A 19,988-nucleotide genomic window follows, 5' to 3' on the forward strand; every position below is an offset into this window, starting at 1 on the left:
TGCTTTGAGCAGGGGGTTGGACTAGATGACCTCCTGAAGTCTCTTCCAACCCTAATCTTCTGTGAGTCTATGATTCTATGAAAGAGAGGCTGAGACATAAGCCCTTGTATCAGAGGCCTGGTATGAGAACTGAGGTAAAGTAGTGGGCGTGCTTTGCTGATATAAAATAAAGTTAACAAATGTCAGGGCTGTGAACAGATGTCAGGCTCTGATTATTTGCAAGTTCACAGAAGCTGGCAAGAACAGGGCTGGCATTGCAATCATTCACATTCCTGTGAAGCGCTAGGCAGAGGACACTCACGCAAATATGTTCCAGAAGGGTGGCACCAAAACATCCCAAACCAAGTATGGTACAAACACACACACACACACACCCAAGAGAAAGAGAACACACTGAACCCTCCTAAAGAAAAGTTCAGGATGACAGAGTGATTGATGGAGATGTCTTGATCGAACCAACATGTACAAGGCAATGGGTGTTAACGAGCCATGTCAGGGGGCAGCAACTAACCATATTAGAGGGGCAGTACATATGCGATACAAACAGTCCTATGTGGCCCACAATGTATTACCTGGCCTTCAGGTGGAGAACCACAGCACCACCCCAACTCCCCTGACCCCTATACCCAGCGCCTTCCGCCCAGAGATCCCTCCACAGAATGGGGCCAGGAGTAGAGCCCTGGCCGTGGGGTCAGGCAGCAGGGACCCTGGACCCCGCTGGGCAGCAGGGCAGCCAGGCAACAGCCGTGACCCTGAACCCAGCTGTGCAGGACCGGGTGGTAGGGCAGCTGGTCAGCAGCCCCAACCCCACCGTGATGGACTAGACAGCAGGGAAGCCCCAACCCCGAACTCCGCCGCACCAAGCAGCCAGGCAGCCAGGACACTGGACTCCACCATGCAGGACCCTGGACTCATCATGGGCCACAGCTGTGTGCTAATTGAGCCAAATGCGGCCCCTGGGCCACGGGTTGAAAACCACTGGGTTAGACAGTACAGATCTTCTCTGAGAGAAAGACTGCATCACCAAGTCCAGGGAATAAGAGAAACTGGCCAAAATTTTCAAACATTGGTGTATGAAACTAGGCATCTAAACCCATTTTTAGGCACCTACATAAAAATGGCCTAATTTGCAGAGGTATTCAGTGCCCACACCTGCTATGGGAGTCAATGGGGCCTGAGGTTGAAAGGCATAATTTGTGTAGCCACTCAAAGTGAGGGAGAATGCCCAAAATAGTCACAACGTGAATACAGAGCCAGACACTGCTGTCCGTTACAGCAGTGTAAACCCAGAGGAACTCCATGGCAGCCAATGAACTAATTCTGGGTTTATATTGATATTCATTGAAGCTGAATTTGGCCTTATAGTTCTGTTATTGAGCAATATCCTGACTGGCATTCATCTTGGAAGGAACTGTTAATAATTTCTTGGGTTTACAGAATTATGAGGGGTTTTAGAATATCTGACAAAAAAGAAACACCTGTACTGCAGGAGACAGCATACATGGAACCAGATCCTCAGCTGGAGTCATTTGTGTGGCTCCGCTTAAGTCAAAGGAGCTAACCTATGTTCTATTATTTTTAAAGCAGGAGTATGGAGTTGAAGTTCTGAATGTTTGTGGAGGAAAGTTTTAAGAGGAGAAATCAGCACAGAATGCGAGGTCATTCAGAGGTCAGAAGAGCATGGGGCTGGTGTCCAGTTCTGGTGTCCACTATTCAAGAACAATGTTGATAAATTGGAGAGGGCTTAGAGAAGAGCCATGAGAACTACTAAAGGATTAGAAAGCATGCCTTATGGTGATAGATTCAAAGAGTTCAATCTATTTAGCTTCACAAAGAGAAGGTTAAAGGGTGGCTTGATTACAGCTTGTAAGGATCTATATGGGGAACAAATATTTAATAGTGGGTTCTTAAATCTAGCAGAGAAAGGTTGACAATGGCTGGAAGCTGAAGATAGACAAATTCAGAATAGAAATATGGTGTAATTTTCAACAGTGAGAGTAACTGGAATAATTTACCAAGGGTAGTGGTAGAGTCTCCATCACTGACAATATTTAAATCAAGATTGGATGTTTTTTTAAAAGATCTGGTCTAATAATTATTTTGGGGAAGTTCTATGGCCTGTGTTATACAGAAGGTCAGACTAAATTATCACAATTGCCCCTTATGGCCTTAGAATCTATAAATCTACTAATCTTTGCTTTTGGGAAGTGAGTTGGTTGTTTGTGAAAATGTGTTTCTCCCACTTTATTTGTTGTTTGTTTAATAATGTCAAAGTCTTAAATGACATTGGTAGTTTGGGAAATTAAAAAATATTTACACTGAACTTGTCTAGGAGTGGGTGTGATTGGTTAAAATTACAGTACAAAGGGAGAGTCAATGACAATGCCATCATAAAGGATGACATGTCTCCACTGGCTTGGATAATAAAGAATACAGCTTCCCATTGGTTCACACCCAACCAATCAGAAAGTACATTTTCTCCCTCTGCCAAGGTTATAAAAGGTCCCCAGCTCAGAAAAGGTCAGTAGACAAGTCTGGCTGCTTTTCAAGAGGTGGCTTAGCCAAGCTACACTTCATCAAGCTAGACCAGGAAGTGAGCAAAGAAGGCGAAACAAGGACAGAAAAATCAGGTGAACACAGACAAGTGAATAAGATTACAAAGCCAAGCAAGGCTAGGCAAGGAAGAAAAGATCCAGACAAACCAATCAAGAAAGGAAAGAAAACCAGGCAAGCCAAACCAAGGAAGGAAAAATTCAGACAAGCTACACAAGTGTTGCTGGAACAGCAGAAGTCTGCAAAATGTCTGAGACTGAGTCTGAGTCTGAGTCTGAGTCTGAGCACTCTGGTGAGACCTCAAATGCAAAGGAGGCTAAGGCCAAAATCACCCGCTCTTCCCGGGCTGGGCTGCTGTTCTCTGTCAGTCGCATAGACAGACTGCTTCGCAAAGGACAGTTTGCAGACCGTATTGGAGCTGGAGCCCCGGTATATATGGCCGCGGTGCTTCAATACCTGACTCACGAGATTGTGGATATTGCTGGAGAAGTTGCTGCCCGCAGCAAGAAGCGTCGGATTTCCCCACGGCACTTGCAGCTGGCCATTCACAGTGACTCAGAGCTCAAGAAACTACTGGGAGGTGTCACCATCTCTCAGGGCGGGGTCCTGCCCTTAAATCAGCCTGTGGTTTTACCTTCCAAGAAGAGGAATGGCAGGAGAGCCATCAAGAGAAGGATTGCCCCTGCTCCTGTCCCTGTTAAGTGAGAACAGAGCAAAGGGGAGACAGCCACCCCAGATTTGGGAAAAATGACATTAACTTGATTGCAAGGCTCTTTTCAAATGCACCAGTATGGTCTAATAAAAGCAATTAAAATGCCAGGTCTTCTTTTGTGAATTCATTTCCTCTTTTACTATCCTACAGTTATAAGGGATCATTCATTTGGTCAGGTAGCTGCATTGATAATGTGGTGTAAACACCTAAAAAGATAGAACTCAATCATTTCATTAAGAAATTTACATCAGAAATTGTCTAAATGGTGTAGATTGTGGGAAGTGATTTCTCTGTTTGTTCAGGCATGTCCCCAATAGGCTGAAGATTAGAAACATTTTTTCCCATAGTGAAGCAGATGTGTATTACATGTTTTGTAAAAACACAGAAAAGAACAAACTCATGAAAATTTAATCCATTACACATGCAGGATGAAGCCTATGGGCCTGGTTTTTATTTTTGTTTTGTTCTTTTTTTGTTTTTGTTTAGTTATCCCATTATAAAACTATTGACTTGTTTAGAGTAATATCAGATTTATACAGTCTAAGTGATATTAGAATGAAGCTTTCTGAAATTATTAAATGCCTGGGGGGTTCACATAAACTTTGATCACCTTTTTAAAACTGAGACTGTTTGAGTGTCAATTATATGTAATAATTATTTAAAATAATGGAAGTTTATCAGTGAAAATGTAGTTGAATTTTCATGGAAAATACATACATTATAAATGGTAATGGCATAAATGTAACAATAGACAACTGAAAGGGGAACGGAGTTTTGTGAGAAGGTGTGAAAATGATTGATGACAAATCAATTACTCTTACATCTCCTCTTCTTCTCCCCCCCCGCTCCCTCTGCGGTCCCCCCCGCTTCCTCTGCGGTATACACACACCGAAATGAATATAGAATATAGAATGTGTAAGGGTTTGCGCCAGCCGGAATCTGGCTCTCGTTCCTTCTCTGTTGTGCAGCATTAAGTGTGTCAGGCCACTGGTAAAGCCCAGTTCCTCCACCAGCTGTCTCACAAGTTTCCGGATTCTGAGAGGCACTAATCAGCCCGCTGCGTTTCTACGCTGCACCTGGGAACAAGCCTCTGAGCCTAGGCCAACAGACTTGTGCGAGTGGCTCTCATGTGAGCACGCTAAAAACCGCTGTGTAGCTGTTGCAGCTCCCCCAGGCTTGGGAGCCTGAGCTTCCGTCCAAGCTGCAAGGTCTACATAGTGACTCTTAGCGCGCTATCATGACTCCCTCTGCCACTGCAGTGTTTCTCAAATGTGGCCACAGTGACTGCATGCGAGCAACAGGGGGGTTTCCTTCAGCCACAACAACCTTCTGGAAAGAGATGGAGGAGGGGGGAAAACAGCAGCAGCCTCTCCCTGCAGCGCCCAGGAGCTCAGGGGGTGGGCTTCAGTCCCCGTCCCCCCTCCGCCCCTGCTCCCACTTCAGTCATGGGACTCCTGGGGTCGGGCTTCAGTCCCACTCCCCTGGTTCAGCCAGAGGCTCAGGCGGCAGGCTTCACACTCCCCCACCCCAGCGTCAGTCGGGGGCTCCAATGCCCCAACATAATATAAGTATATAAGTAGGGGCATAGCGAGCAGATCGAGGGACGTGATCGTTCCCCTCTATTCGACATTGGTGAGGCCTCATCTGGAGTACTGTGTCCAGTTTTGGGCCCCACACTTCAAGAAGGATGTGGATAAATTGGAGAGAGTCCAGCGAAGGGCAACAAAAATGATTAGGGGCCTGGAACACATGAGTTATGAGGAGAGGCTGAGGGAGCTGGGATTGTTTAGCCTGCAGAAGAGAAGAATGAGGGGGGATTTGATAGCTGCTTTCAACTACCTGAAAGGGGGTTCCAAAGAGGATGGCTCTAGACTGTTCTCAATGGTAGCAGATGACAGAACGAGGAGTAATGGTCTCAAGTTGCAGTGGGGGAGGTTTAGATTGGATATTAGGAAAAACTTTTTCACTAAGAGGGTGGTGAAACACTGGAATGCGTTACCTAGGGAGGTGGTAGAATCTCCTTCCTTAGAGGTTTTTAAGGTCAGGCTTGACAAAGCCCTGGCTGGGATGATTTAACTGGGAATTGGTCCTGCTTTGAGCAGGGGGTTGGACTAGATGACCTTCTGGGGTCCCTTCCAACCCTGATATTCTATGATTCTATGATTCTATGCCAAGCTTGAGCCCCTCCCCCCGAGCTTCAGCCACAGGGCTCCGGGGACAGGCTTAACCCCCCATTCTCCTAGGCTCCAGCCATGGGGCTCCAGCTCGGGGCTTCAGCCTAGGGCATCGGAGCTTCAGCAGTGCCAGCCTTACCCAGTGCCATGGTCAAGAGGCAAGGAGCAGGGTGAGCTTGGGGAACGAGCCTACAGAATGGAGCTCAGGGCAATGGGGGGAAGCTGCAGGGCCCAATATTGCGGGCCAGAGGCAATGGGTGGGGGCGCAGGAGGAGGCAGTGGGAGTCAGCAGTATCAAAATACAACTGTACGTTATTTTTATTATCGTCTGCAAAAAAACACGACATAAATAAATTACAATGATTTGGACATGTATATGTGCATATTTATTTGTTTTCCCTAAAGTTAATTAAGTTTTTTAAGAAAATTTTGTCACAGCAGCCACCAGCTAAAGCTGGTTGTGAGACTTTTGTTGTGAGAGCCTCTGTGCTAGTCTGTGGGCCTGGACTGGAAGGCTTACTATGGGATGCAGTATAGAGATACTGTCTCCTTTATTGGTCTCCTTTATAAATTGGTTAGTCTCTAAGGTGCCACAAGTCCTCCTTTTCTTTTTGTCTCCTTTTCTGCTTAGATTTTACTTCTCAAATCTTCCCAGCAGGTGGCGCTGATAAGCTGTCAAATGATTTTGGGAAAGAAGCCAAACTACAGTGGGCTTGTTCTGGAAGCTAAGTGACTCTCATTGGGGGAGTGGGTGCTTCAGCTTCATGCAATGGAACATATTGCTCACCCAGTTGTTGTCTCTTCCCTGTTTCAATACATGTTCTTCTGTACTGGGGCTGCTCAGAGATTTGGGTAATATGTTTGTTGGTAAATGGATATGTATTGGAGAAAATGTTGTTTAAGCCCCGCTATGAATCTAAAGGGAACAGGAGAGACATCACTACTTTGGTTACATTCCGATCACCTTTAAAAGGTTCTGTTAGCAACCTATCAGAATGACACGACTGCAGATTTGAGAGAAAAATGCCTGGTAATTGATCTATTATAAAGCAGCCCAATTCAAGCCCCGTGGCTGATGGGAGAACTCAACCCATTTAGACATACTCTGCCATAATGACCACCACAGGCCTGTGCATTCTTCTTCACTGATGTGACAGCCTCACTTACCAGCCACCCAAAGGCAGATTTGATAGTGCTAAATGCTACACAATTTTGTTGTGTTCTCCTTTGTTTATACGATGTCCATATGAATACCTTAGAGTGGTACATTTGTGGCATAAAGCTAGACTGCCAGTTGGTCCAACTGTGTATTGAAATAAAGACTTTTTCTGGAGTGGAGGGAGGGCCAATGGATTTGGCCAGATGCGAGAGGTTATCTCCAGATGCTGTTTTAAAACCGGTCTCAGAAAATAGCTGAAGAACAGGAGAAGCAGCTAATCATACCTGAGCGTGACAAATGGTGAACACTTGGGTTTCTGGAATGGCAAAGAACCCTTACCGTGGGCTTGGCTGCCATGAGGGTTCTCTGAGAGACAGGAAGCATCACCAAGTTAAGGGCCCCATAGAAACTGGCCAATATTTTCAAACTTTAGGATGCCTGAATTTCAGCACCGAAACCCATTTTTAAGTAGCTAACTAAAAGTGACCTGATTTCCATAGGTGCTGAGCACTCAAAACGCTGAGTGAAATCAACAGGAGCTGTGGGTGCTCAGCTCCTCTTCAAATCAGGCCACTTATAAGTTATTTAGGTGCCTAATTTAAGGTATCTAATTTTCAAAATGTAACCAAAGCCTATTTCATGCCATTACAGGGTCCATTCCTAAAAGTCCTTACTCATGAATATAGCCATTATTCTCCCATATAGTCCCATTGGAGGCACAAGTGAGCATTCCTTCCCTGAGTAATAACTGTAGAGTCAGGACCCTGTTCAGTACTTTCAGACTTTGTTTATGACATTCAACCATGTTGAGGAGATAAAAGCAAATTCTAATTTCACTTTTTCATGGTGCTTAAATATATCAGCTCTCCCAAAGAAGGGACAAAACTTCCGTGAAGTAAGGGTCTGAGGACTTGATTTTGCTATCCCCTAACTTGAGCAGTATCTTACTACACAATTAGTCCCACTGATGGCAACGGAATTCCTTGCGCAGTGACTCAGTGTCAGCAAGGGGGGCAGAACAGTGCCCATTGTGAATATGGAACTAGATGCTGCTGTCACTTCCAGTTTAAAATCTGTTCCAGCCCATGGAGTTATTCCTAATTAGAGCTGAATGAATAATTGATTTTTTAGTTTGGAGGCCAAAGGGAAAAAATAAAAAGTAAAAAAGAAATGTTGTTTCTGATTAAAGGAAAAGGTTTGTTCCACCCACAATGAACTGTTGTGTTTCATTTTGGGGAGTTTTTTACCCTTTGGGGTTGTGGGTGTGGGTGTTTGTCTTCTAATGGGAAATACATTTCTAAACAAAACATCATTTTGAAAAAAAGTCAGAAACGACTTTTTCAGGATTTTTTCACTCTTTTTTCCCTGTCAAATTTTGTTCACCTTTGCAAAATTTGCCCTGAATTCACAAGCAGCTTTGGTTGGCCCCAAACTGCATTTTTTCAACAAATAAAACTATTTGCTGAAAAAAATTGCCTAGCCTCATTGTTGATTTACACCTGTGCAAGAATATGATCATATTCTTGCATGGGTGTAAATATATATATATATATAAAAACAATACATATATTATAAGACAGTATCTCCACTACCACTTAACTCTGCTACCATTTATCTTGAGAAGGCATTGCTAGGAATTTCTTAGGTCTATATGATTTTGAGAGGCTTGGATATGTTTGATTTTTTTTAAAAAGAAAGCCCCTCTTGTGGATGAGAGAGGAAACATTATTTTTAGGGTAGTAGGAAGGATTTGAATTTGTGGCTGTTCGGAGGAAGGTTATGAGAGGAAAAAATTAGACCAGACTGCTATGCTTTTGGAGTTCAAAATAAATTGGACTGCTGTCCTTGGTATGTCTGCTTAGGAAAGTGTGTTAATTGCTGATGGAAATGGGTAGCTTCCTCTTTGCCTGGGGGCCGCTAGATAATTTCAAAGTTAATAATACAGGAAATTAAAACCGTTTTACACCCTGAGTTTTGCTAATAGCAGATATCACTGACTAAAAATCCAACACAAACAGAGAATCAATGGGAATGATGTCATAAAAGGATGACATATCCCCTCTGGCTTGGGTAACAGATGAAGTAGCTTTCCATTGGTTTTCAGACAACCAATCAGAAAGTAAGTTCTCTGTCTGCACTGGGGTTATAAAAGGTTGTAGGCTCAGACGGGGTCAGTACACAACTGTGGTAATTTCAAGAGGTGGCTTAGCCAAGCCACACTTTGTCAGACCAGTCATAATCAGGCCAGACCAGGAATAAATCAAAGAAGGCAAAATAAGAGAGAGAAAACAAAGTGAACAGAGCCAGGAACAGAAGGAAAGAGAGTCAGGCAAGCCAAGCAAAGAAAGACACAGGCAAGCGAAGCCAAGAAAGGAAACATCCACTGAAGCTAAACAAGTAAAAAAAAAAAAAAAGCTAGGTCTACCAACTCCTGCGTAAAGACTCGGGTAAACCAAGCAAAGCAAACAAAAGAAAGCCAAGTGTTGCTGGAACAGCAGAAGTCTGCAACATGTCTGAGACTGAGTCTGAGTCTGAGCACTCTGGTGAGACCTCAAATGCAAAGGAGGCTAAGGCCAAAATCACCCGCTCTTCCCGGGCTGGGCTGCTGTTCTCTGTCAGTCGCATAGACAGACTGCTTCACAAAGGACAGTTTGCAGACCGTGTTGGAGAGGGAGCTCCAGTATATATGGCCGCGGTGCTTCAATACCTAACCCATGAGATTATGGATATTGCTGGAGAAGTTGCTGTCCGCAGCAAGAAGCATCGGATTTCCCCACGGCACTTGCAGCTGGCCATTCACAGTGACTCAGAGCTCAAGAAACTACTGGGAGGTGTCACCATCTCTCAGGGCGGGGTCCTGCCCTTAAATCAGCCTGTGGTTTTACCTTCCAAGAAGAGGAATGGCAGGAGAGCCATCAAGAGAAGGATTGCCCCTGCTCCTGTCCCTGTTAAGTGAGAACAGAGCAAAGGGGAGACTGCCACCCCAGATTTGGGAAAAATGACATTAACTTGATTGCCAGGCTCTTTTCAAATGCACCAGTATGGTCTAATAAAAGCAATTAAAATGCCTCGTCTTCTTTTGTGAATTCATTTCCTTGGTTATATTGCTAACATTTTAAGGGAAAATTCAATTAGTTAGGAAGTGACACAAAGGCTGTGATATAAAAGCCAAAATGTGTAGCACTCAGGCATTTCTTTACAATATATAGACACATAAGAAATTACGTAATATGTCTCTGGGAAATGATTCCCATAGAAGTATGTTTGTGTGGACAGTTGGGAAAGTTGGGCCTGTTCTCGCAGTCAGTAAAGCTGCTTTGGATCTACTGCAGGTTTTGTTGAAGATCTGGAAGAGAATAAATTTGTCTTGGGAGCACTACACAGGTACCAAAATAGGGTAATGGGTTTGCCTCTGGTTCTTCTCTCTCTTATTCTGTTGTAAATTCATTGAATTCACTGGAGTTATTCCTTCAGTATGCCACTGTGAGGTCAAAATGAAGCCCAATAAAATTAACATCTAGGACATTAAAATAAACTTTTCCAATTTTATTGGAAATTTGAGACAAATCTTTGAGGGAGGAGAAAAACTAAGTGCAATAGTTATTTTTAAAGATGGGACATTAGAAAGACACGACATATTCTTAGAAGATTCTGGGAAGTGATACACAAAGATATATTTTGGGGCAAGCATTTGGGAATATTTAGGGCATTCTTCCAATTAAAGAATCTATTTTGGATCTATTGTGGTTCTTGATGAAAACCTTATAGACCCTCTCAGTGGGATGTTGATTAGACAGACCTCTACGTACTGTATGCTGGCTTTGACAGATTGTAAAACCCATGGTGCGGTGATAGGCACCCTCTGCAACTGGCATGAGCTTCTTGGGGTGGGAGGCTGCTGCAGCAGCACAGACGATGTTGGGCTCCATTTTGGACTAGGAGCTAGAACTGAGACCAGCTGCTCCCTTTGGGGTCTGGGCCAAGGGAAAGCTGTGACGGAGCCCTGTTGTTGAGTTGGTGGGGTTGAAGACACACAACCAGGGTTAAGACTACAGTGCAGCTGACTTCTTGTTAGTGCTGAGCCCTCGCTCATGGATTCTTTCTCCTCAGCTAGGCATTGAGAGTGGAAGCTGGAGACTGTCACTGGTGCAGCAGTTTTGAATTTGGCTCACAGGTAGTTGAGGAAAGAGTGATTTACCCCTGGGGCTTTGCTCTCTGGTTGAAGATACTGCGTTAAGATTAAGTGTGGCTGTATTAAGTCTAAGAGAAAAAGTGGGATTCATTGTATTATCAGAATCATGGGCTATTGCTCTCTGACATAACAACTGTTATTACCAGCTAGTACTGTGCAAACTAAGGTGATCACAACACAAAATTGCCTCACTCCTTTTTGTTTCATCTGGACTGCCTTTGCCGCACTTACAGAGTGCTGGTCTGAACTCCTGCTCGCCAGCATGCCAACGAAAGAGAGGGCCCAGAACTATAACCTTAAGGAAGAGTGTACAGTCAGGGATGGGTTAGATCTGGGTATATTGCTGAGAGTGTTGCTTGGGTGTATGTTGCAGTTGAAAGCTGCAGCCATTAGTGAACTATTGCAGTGCAACCTACTGACCTGGTACATTTTTAACTTAACCTGTATTAATCTGTTGCATTGTTTGTTGCTAGGATAACTTTTAAGTAAAATTGTGTTGTTTCTATTTTAGGTGAATATTGCCCGTATAAGATCCATTATTTATATTTTTGTTCCTGAAAGCATCCGAGATACACCCACAGGCATATACAGTGCCAGTCCAGGTGGAGACACCTTCAAACGTAAATATTCAAATGAGCAATAGCACAGGGGTGTCTAGAAGATTCCAACCTAATTTCCCATCTTAGTTAGGACGGCCAGGATCTTCATTATCCTTAATTACTTAAGGCACCCAGACAACAGGTTGCCTCCTCTAGAGTATCCTGGGAAGGAAAAGGGGGTTACACCTGGAAGACAGACAGATTGTCATGGGAGAATTAAATCCCTTACTGACACAGGATAAAGCCTGACTATTGTTATATATGTAACCTATCATTATGCTATGCTTTGTGGGGCAGCACCTAGCACAGATATCTCTTCTTTACTCCTACACTACTAATTCAGCCACAAGAGTATGGATTCCCTGCCCCCAAGGAGACACCAATGAGAAATCTAAGTGGTGAGACAGGAATGGAGAGGTAGCACAGAACAAAGGAAAAGAGATAAAATGAATGAAAATAAATATTTGTTCTGTAATTTATTGGAATTTTCTTCTTCCTTATGACAGCTTTAGCAAGAACAACATGAAAGTTTCTTAAAATCCACATCATGTATGATAATGGCCCAACTAAAAGATCAAAACAATTGTGTTTAACTGCTGAAGGCTAGTTGAAACTTTTTACAGTGTGTGTGGCCATGTAACTGTGAGGACTTTGTCTTCTCTGCATTGCACCTTTAAATTTCTAAGAATTCTAAACAGAGGCATCAACCATTTTATTCTGAGAGTTGCTGCTGCCTGTTACAGAAAAGACACAAAAAGAAAAGGAGGACTTGTGGCACCTTAGAGACTAACAAATTTATTTGAGATAAGCTTTCGTGAGCTACCGCTCACTTCATTGGATGCATGCAGTGGAAAATACAGTGGGGAGATTTATATACACACAGAACATGAAACAATGGGTGTTACCATACACACTGTTATGACAGCGATCAGGTAAGGTGAGCTATTACCAGCAGGAGAGCGGCGGGGGTGGTGGTGGGGAACCTTTTGTAGTGATAATCAAGGTGGGCCATTTCCAGCAGTTGACAAGAACTTCTGAGGAACAGTGGGGGGCTGGGGGAGAGGGGGAATAAACATGAGGAAATAGTTTTACTTTGTGTAATGACCCATCCACTCCCAGGCTTTATTCAAGCCTAAGTTAATTGTATCCAGTTTGCAAATTAATTCCAATTCAGCCGTCTCTCGTTAGAGTCTGTTTTTGAAGTTTTTTTGTTGAAGAATTGCCTCTTTTAGGTCTGTAATCGAGTGACCAAAGAGATTGAAGTGTTCTCCGACTGGTTTTTGAATGTTATAATTCTTGATATCTGATTTGTGTCCATTTATTCTTTTACGTAGAGACTGTCCAGTTTGGCCAATGTACATAGCAGAAAGGCATTGCTGGCACATGATGGCATATATCACATTGGTAGATGTGCAGGTGAACGAGCCTCTGATAGTGTGACTGATGTGATTAGGCCCTATGATGGTGTCCCCTGAATAGATATATGGACACAGTTGGCAATGGGCTTTGTTGCAAGGATAGGTTCCTGGGTTAGTGGTTCTGTTGTGTGGTGTGTGGTTGCTGGTGAGTATTTGCTTCAGGTTGGGGGCTGTCTGTAAGCAATGACTGGCCTGTCTCCCAAGATCTGTGAGAGTGATGGGTCGTCCTTCAGGATAGGTTGTAGATCCTTGATGATGCGTTGGAGAGGTTTTAGTTGGCAGCTGAAGGTGATGGCTAGTGCTGTTCTGTTATTTTCTTTGTTGGGCCTGTCCAACTATGGTGCTAATAAGCGATGGTCACATAAACACCACCCTATACCGGAAACCTACTGACCGCTATGCCTACCTACATGCCTCCAGCTTTCACCCAGACCGCACCACACAGTCCATTGTCTACAGCCAAGTTCTACGATACAACCGCATTTGCTCCAACCCCTCAGACAGAGACAAACACCTACAAGATCTCTATCAAGCGTTCTTACAACTACAATACCCACCTGCTGACGTGAAGAAACAGATTGACAGAGCCAGAAGAGTACCCAGAAGTCACCTACTACAGGACAGGCCCACTGTCCTCAGTGGAGCAATCTCAATTTAAACCGGCTGAGGATCCAGCCCAGTATTTTTGATATTTTAAGTTAGGCCAAAGTCTCAATGTTGGGTCTCTTCATCTTCCATTTAAAGATTTACAGACAATTCATGCTCTCTTTATATCAAGGACAGATTCTTTCTGAACATAGTGACAATTACCTGTAACTAGGATGAATACCTATTCAGCCTTTATGTAAGTGGCTTAAATTTAGTAGAAATGACATACTTCTCCGCATACTATCTATGTCTGTCTGCCCTACTTTTTGACAGTGCTGTCCTATTTGTCCTACCTTATCAAAGTTATATTTGCTGCTATATTTGTTATAGCGGCAGGAAACTTTCCCATCACAAATACCTATAGATGACAAGTACATAAGATTTAGAATTTTACTTACTGGAGCCATTATTATTTTGGGGGTTTTTGGGTGTGTATGTGTGTGAGTGTGTGGATTTATTGCATGTAATGTAACTTTGTTAAATTAGTTTAATATTCACCACAACAAGCCGTGTTCCAAATCCTGAGAGATGCTGAGCATTTAGGGCCTGACATACCCAAGTGAGTAGTCCCATTGACTTCAAACATTTGCTTACCAAGAAGTCCCATTAAGGAAAGACTACTTGGAAGTCAATGGTAACTGCGTGTGCTCAGCACTTCATCACTTGAGATTATAAAAGTACAAATGACAGGAAATTAAAAAATATGGGTCTCAAGGCAACCAAAATAAGTGTATAGTATTATAAGGCAGGGCTTTTATCACCTATAGTTAAGGATGCCCATCGCTTTCCACTATAATACCCTATTTTCAGTTGCTTAGAAGTGTGCCAAATTTTAAAACATTCAGGATGAAATTTGCCATGCTAGGTGTCTTCCTGATAAAGCCTCAGCTGGAATATTGTGTCTAAATCTGGGCATCACATTTCAGGAACGATGTGGACAAATTGAAGAAAGTCCAGAGGAGAGCAACAAACATGATTAAAGGTACATAAAACATGACCAATGAGGAAAGATTGAATCAAAAATTGGGTTTGTTTAGTCTGGAGAAGACTGAGGGGGAACATGATAACAATTTTCAAGTACATAAAAGGTTGTTACAAGGAGGAGAGTGAAATCTTGTTCTTGTTACTCTCTGAGAATAGGACAAGAAGCAATGGGAACAAGAGAGGTTTAAGTTGATGTGACACTCTGTACCCCAAAGCAACACCCTGGCACCCCCATATTTACCATGGTGATATAATTATGATATGTTTTGTACAAAGTATGCATTGTGAGGTACCATTTTAAAAGTCTTGATCTGTTGAATATTAATATCTTGTTGGATTGTATTTGCTATCATTGTATGTGAAGTAGTGAAACTTTGCTATGTGTGTGTTATTGAATGTCCTGTAAGTTGGGAACAGTCACAACCAGCCTTTCAGGTACAACAATGGAGGAGCAAGATGTGTTGATGGCTCATTAAGGAGAATCCACAGTCACAGGGACTACCCCAGGAACTATAAAATTGAGACTTCTCAGGGAGAGCACTTAGACAATGGAGACCACTTGACTCACATTATAGAAAGAGATCTTTCCAGCAAGCTGAAAGAACCTATAAAGGCAGGGAAGTGGCATCATCATTTGTCCTCACTCCCCTCACATCTCAACACCTGGAATCATGTCTGCAGAACAAACAAAGGGGAGGTGGTCCCAGCCTGCAAAGAGGAATTCCAGTCGGTGTATGAAGGAACTATACCATCAGGGCGAGACACTGCTTGATTCAAATCCTGTCTATTTTACATAACTCAGATTGTGATTTCACTTTTATTTCTTAAGTAACCAACTTTGACCTGTATGCTTATTACTTCTAATCACTTAAAAATCTATCTTTCTGTAGTTAATAAATCTGCACTGGCTATACTGGCTCCACACCACACATGGATTTCCATATGCAAGGAAAATTCCCCAATGGTTGTTTGAGCCAACTTTTCATCTGTGTTGCTCTGCCTAAACAGCGTATGAGTATAGAGAGTATCTGAGGTTCTGGCCCATAATGTCAATGATTTTGAGGTTCCTAAGAGAATAAGAACAATATAATCATGGCAAAGTTACTGAGATACCAGCGCACATTTGCAAAACAAACACAACCAGATGCTCACCTGAGAGACTCAGAATGACCCGAGCTAATATCAGATCAATACTCCCTAAAATCCCAAATGTGATTTTATACAAGTGAAGGCACAGAAGAAAATCTGTAAAATTAATCAATCTGTTAATTATCTTCAGTAGCTATTATGGGTATTAAAAACCTTTGGTGGCTATTTACTGATAACATTTGATTAAATATTTAATGCTGCTCATCTCGACGTTTTAAAGCATCACCAGAGTGAAAAAAAAAATTGTTCAGCTGTGGAGGAACCAAACATTTTGCTAGTGCATACACTGTCTTTTTAGAGCCCACCAAGATTTGTTTAACTGACTAATAAACCCTGAATGTTTTATAGAAGAAATTATATGAATGTGATAAGCACCAGCCTTATCAAATAATTGCAGCTGATTTGCAGACAAGACATGGAACATCACAGAAAAGTAATAATTTCATTAATTGTGGTAATTTAGGAAAGCCAGAGAAGACCTATTTGTTTAAGAAAAAAATGCTGGAACAATATAAACACTCAAGTATTATGTTATGCCTGCTATTTGTTTTAAAACTAGACATTTTGCTGTAACTATATTACAATCTTTAATGTGTGGGTCTGACAGAAGTAGCCCTGCCATGTGTGGGGCTGACAGTCCAAGCCCCAGCTACCCAGGCCTGAGAGCCCAAGTGTAAGGATAAGGCCTTTTCCGGTAGTCATATTGTGAGGTCTGAGGCCTTTGTCTCCAGACATATTAGGAGAGCAGCAGCCATTAGCCAAGAAGCAAGAAGTCACATCCTTACATTCCATCTAAATTACATTAAAACAATGTATGTTTAATGTTGTTTTTAACAATGTATTAAAACAACAATATCGGGCAGATAAGAAGGCAATCCTGTCCTAATAGTACCCACCATCACCAGATAAAGAAACAGATCTTAAGATGGTTAAAGAAAACTTTGATATCATTCTGTTTGGCAAGAAATCACTTATCAACAGTTGTGACTGTAAAATCTATACTTCTATTGTTTTGCCTTTATGGTCTCCACTTCTCTATTGTTTATCTGTATGGTCTCTGTCTGGTTCTTTGATTGTTTCTGTCTGTTGCATAACTAATTTTGCTAGGTGTAAATCAACTAAGGTGGTCGGGTATAATTGGTTAAATGACTGTTTTACAATATGTTAGGATTGGTTAGAAAATTGTTTAGTAATATTTTAGTACAATGATTGGTTAAGGTATGGCTAAGCAAGACTCAAGTTTTACTATATAAAGTGGGGTCCAAAGGAAGTTCTTTGGAACCAACTCCAGGTCACAGCTCCAAGATCAGAGCTGCCAGACCTCAACACCCTGCCAACCACACTGTGCAGAAGTAGGAGTCCCCCAGATGACCTGATCCTCACTGGCCATCAAGAAAAGTCCATCTGCCTTTGATGATGAGTGGTGAGCATTGCATGCTTAGCATGTGCATTCTGTTTTGGTAATTGTTAATAAATAGAGTTTAAGAAGGATATTACTGTGTAAGGCTCTTTCACTGGTAAAAGACCCCACAAACCTGAAGAGTGTAAGGTTACACCCTAAGGGTAAGGGTGGGTGCCAAAATTAAGAGGGTTACGCCTTGAGCCCTAGGAACTGGGTAAAGGTGGGTGCCCCTACAGTGTGCAAGTAATAGAGAATTTTGTGCAGGTAACATAAGCCCCAGCCTCTATCAGCTCAGACAAATGGGGTTCTATTGCACTAATGGAGAAAAAAGTGTATGTTGCAAACCTCAAAATTTCTGCAAAATTATGGACTGTGCAAAGCAAGCTAATTAAAATCAAAATTGCAGGGAAAGTCTAATATTGTGGGATCCACAATTGCTCCAATATCAGAAATTATGTAAGGCCTTAAATATTTATCAAATAACTTTTTCAGTGAATTTTACAATATTTATTCAATAAATGATCCTGTGAATATTTGTATTATTTGTTCAGTTTATACAGTCTGATGAATATGTACAACTATATTTCAGCATTCTTAAATGGTTCTGACAAAATACTGAATATTTGTATTTTTTCATAATTTACACCCATGCATATATGAGAGAGAAACATATCTATTGTAGCTATGGGGGATAAACAACTTCTGTCCTTAGAATCTAAAGTGCATGGAATACTACTTTGGATTTCTATATTGCCTTTCATCAAAATACCTTAAAGAATTAGCCTAAGAAAACGCTGTGAGGTAGGCAAACATTGTTCTCCACAGTTTATGGGTTGTAAAATAGAGGCATGGACAGGTGAAGTGTCTTACCTATTGTCACAAAGTGTGTCAGTGACAAAGCTGGGAGTAGAACCCAGATTTCTTGATTCACAGACCTATGTTTTAGGCCTCAACTTCTTGCCTCTGGAATGCTGAATCAGTCCCGGATATGGATTCTTTCTGTATATTATAGGATCACCGATGCTCTCTTGCAGCTGGTATCAAGTCTTTTAGATAGCTTATTACTAGGCTTGGCAGACAATAATTTTTATTTTTTAAATAATTTTGATGGATAATATTGTTGTTTATTTTTAAGCATTTATTCTTACTTTTATTTCTTACAATTTTCACAGTTGGAAATTATGCAGGGGTCAGACATTAATTATTTAATCACAGTATATGTTGAGATTCAAAAAGTTAAATCTTTTTAACAATTAAAACACCAATTGTCAATATCATATTCAAAATATAGAAAGTAAATAGCCTTAAATCAAACTGTAGTTGTCTTACTTTTTTCTTACTTTTCCAAAATTATCTATTATTATGGATGGAAATATTTGGATAAATGTGGAAATTGATGGAAATGTGGATAAATTGGAGAGAGTCCAGCAAAGGGCAACAAAAATGATTAGGGGTCTGGAACACATGACTTATGTGGAGAGGCTGAGGGAACTGGGATTGTTTAGTCTGCAGAAGAGAAGAATGAGGGGGAATTTGATAGCTGCTTTCAACTACCTGAGAGGTGGTTACAGAGAGGATGGTTCTAGACTATTCTCAGTGGTAGAAGAGGACAGGACAAGGAGTAATGGTCTCAAGTTGCAGTGGGGGAGGTTTAGGTTGGATATTAGGAAAAACTTTTTCACTAGGAGGGTGGTGAAACACTGGAATGCGTTACCTAGGGAGGTGGTAGAATCTCCTTCCTTAGAGGTTTTTAAGGTCAGGCTTGACAAAGCCCTGGCTGGGATGATTTAACTGGGGATTGGTCCTGCTTTGAGCAGGGGGTTGGACTAGATGACCTCCTGAGGTCCCTTCCAACCCTGATATTCTATGATTCTATGATTCTATTTTTTTCATTAGTTTGTGTGTGTGTGTAAAGTGAAATAGACATTTACCGACAAAAATCTCATCCTTTTTATTACTTTAATCTTCTTCCCACTTCCCTTGCAAGGTACCAACTGGACAAATGTCACCCAAGAGTTTTTCAAACTCTGAAGCTGTGTTTTATTATAAGAGTAGCATCTCAAATTGGCTTTATGGAGTTTGCCGAAGACCCCAGCTTAGGGTATGCCAACTTGCCTTCGTCAGTGCTCCAATATGCAGCACAGTTGGTCTGATTCACATCTCACTTTTACTGATTTTATATCATTGTAACTACATGGAATCCTGATTTATACAAATTTAAGTTTCAGAGTAGCAGCCGTGTTAGTCTGTATTCGCAAAAAGAAAAGGAGTACTTGTGGCACCTTAGAGACTAACCAATTTATTTGAGCATAAGCTTTCGTGACCTACAGCTCACTTCATCGGATGCATTCAGTGGAAAATACAGTGAGGAGAATGCATCCGATGAAGTGAGCTGTAGCCCACGAAAGCTTATGCTTAAATAAATTGGTTAGTCTCTCAGGTGCCACAAGTCCTCCTTTTCTTTTTACAAATGTAAGTGAGACAACAATTAGGCCAAGTCATTCAAACGTTGGAGGGCATGGATCAGCGTTCACGTCGCACTCCCCTTCAGTACCTGGCCCAGGCTGGAGAAACTAATGATCCAACCAGTGGACCAAAGTCGATGATGAATCCTGGTCACATACCACCTGAGGCACATTGCACATATGCGAAGAAGAAGATTCAAAAGTCTGTACCTTCTTTAAGCCTGCCTGCAGTGTTCCCTTGTGCTAGTGATAAAATAATGTTGCCACTATATGTGCAGAAACTCCATTTACAGAAGATATTTTCCCTTCCCCGTCTCATTTCCAAAAGGCAAAGGTCTAAAGCAGGGGCAGTAATAGCTGTATTTGTAAAAGGAAAGCCTCAGGGGCATTTTAGCCATTACCTTGGGTCCCATGTTGCAGTGGTGGGACTGACTTTCTCTTTTTTGGCCACAGATTCAATATAGTGTAACCAATATAGTGTTCGCCCTGCATCTTTCCAAACTTGAGGTGTATTTTCCAAATTTGAGGCGTAT

The 19,988-nt window shown here is 42.0% G+C and overlaps 2 protein-coding genes across 2 annotated transcripts; both read left to right on the forward strand.

Annotated features, from left to right (window-relative positions):
• The first annotated feature begins 2,799 nt into the window (after window positions 1-2,799).
• Window positions 2,800-3,258, forward strand: LOC140905833 (histone H2A). Its single transcript, XM_073329335.1, has one exon. The coding sequence runs from the start codon at window positions 2,800-2,802 to the stop codon at window positions 3,256-3,258; it is 459 nt and encodes a 152-aa protein (XP_073185436.1).
• Window positions 3,259-9,107: 5,849 nt separating this feature from the next.
• LOC140907058 (histone H2A-like) lies at window positions 9,108-9,554 on the forward strand. Its single transcript, XM_073332230.1, has one exon. It carries the CDS (start codon window positions 9,108-9,110, stop codon window positions 9,552-9,554), a length of 447 nt encoding a protein of 148 aa, XP_073188331.1.
• Window positions 9,555-19,988: the final 10,434 nt, after the last annotated feature.

Source organism: Lepidochelys kempii, chromosome 1 (genome assembly GCF_965140285.1).
Source record: "Lepidochelys kempii isolate rLepKem1 chromosome 1, rLepKem1.hap1, whole genome shotgun sequence".
Lineage (NCBI taxonomy): Eukaryota > Metazoa > Chordata > Testudines > Cheloniidae > Lepidochelys > Lepidochelys kempii.

Excerpts from the sequence above, each read along its gene's own strand:
- LOC140907058 (XM_073332230.1), top strand. The coding sequence starts at position 9,108 with ATGTCTGAGACTGAGTCTGAGTCTGAGCACTCTGGTGAGACCTCAAAT.
- LOC140905833 (XM_073329335.1), top strand. The coding sequence starts at position 2,800 with ATGTCTGAGACTGAGTCTGAGTCTGAGTCTGAGTCTGAGCACTCTGGT.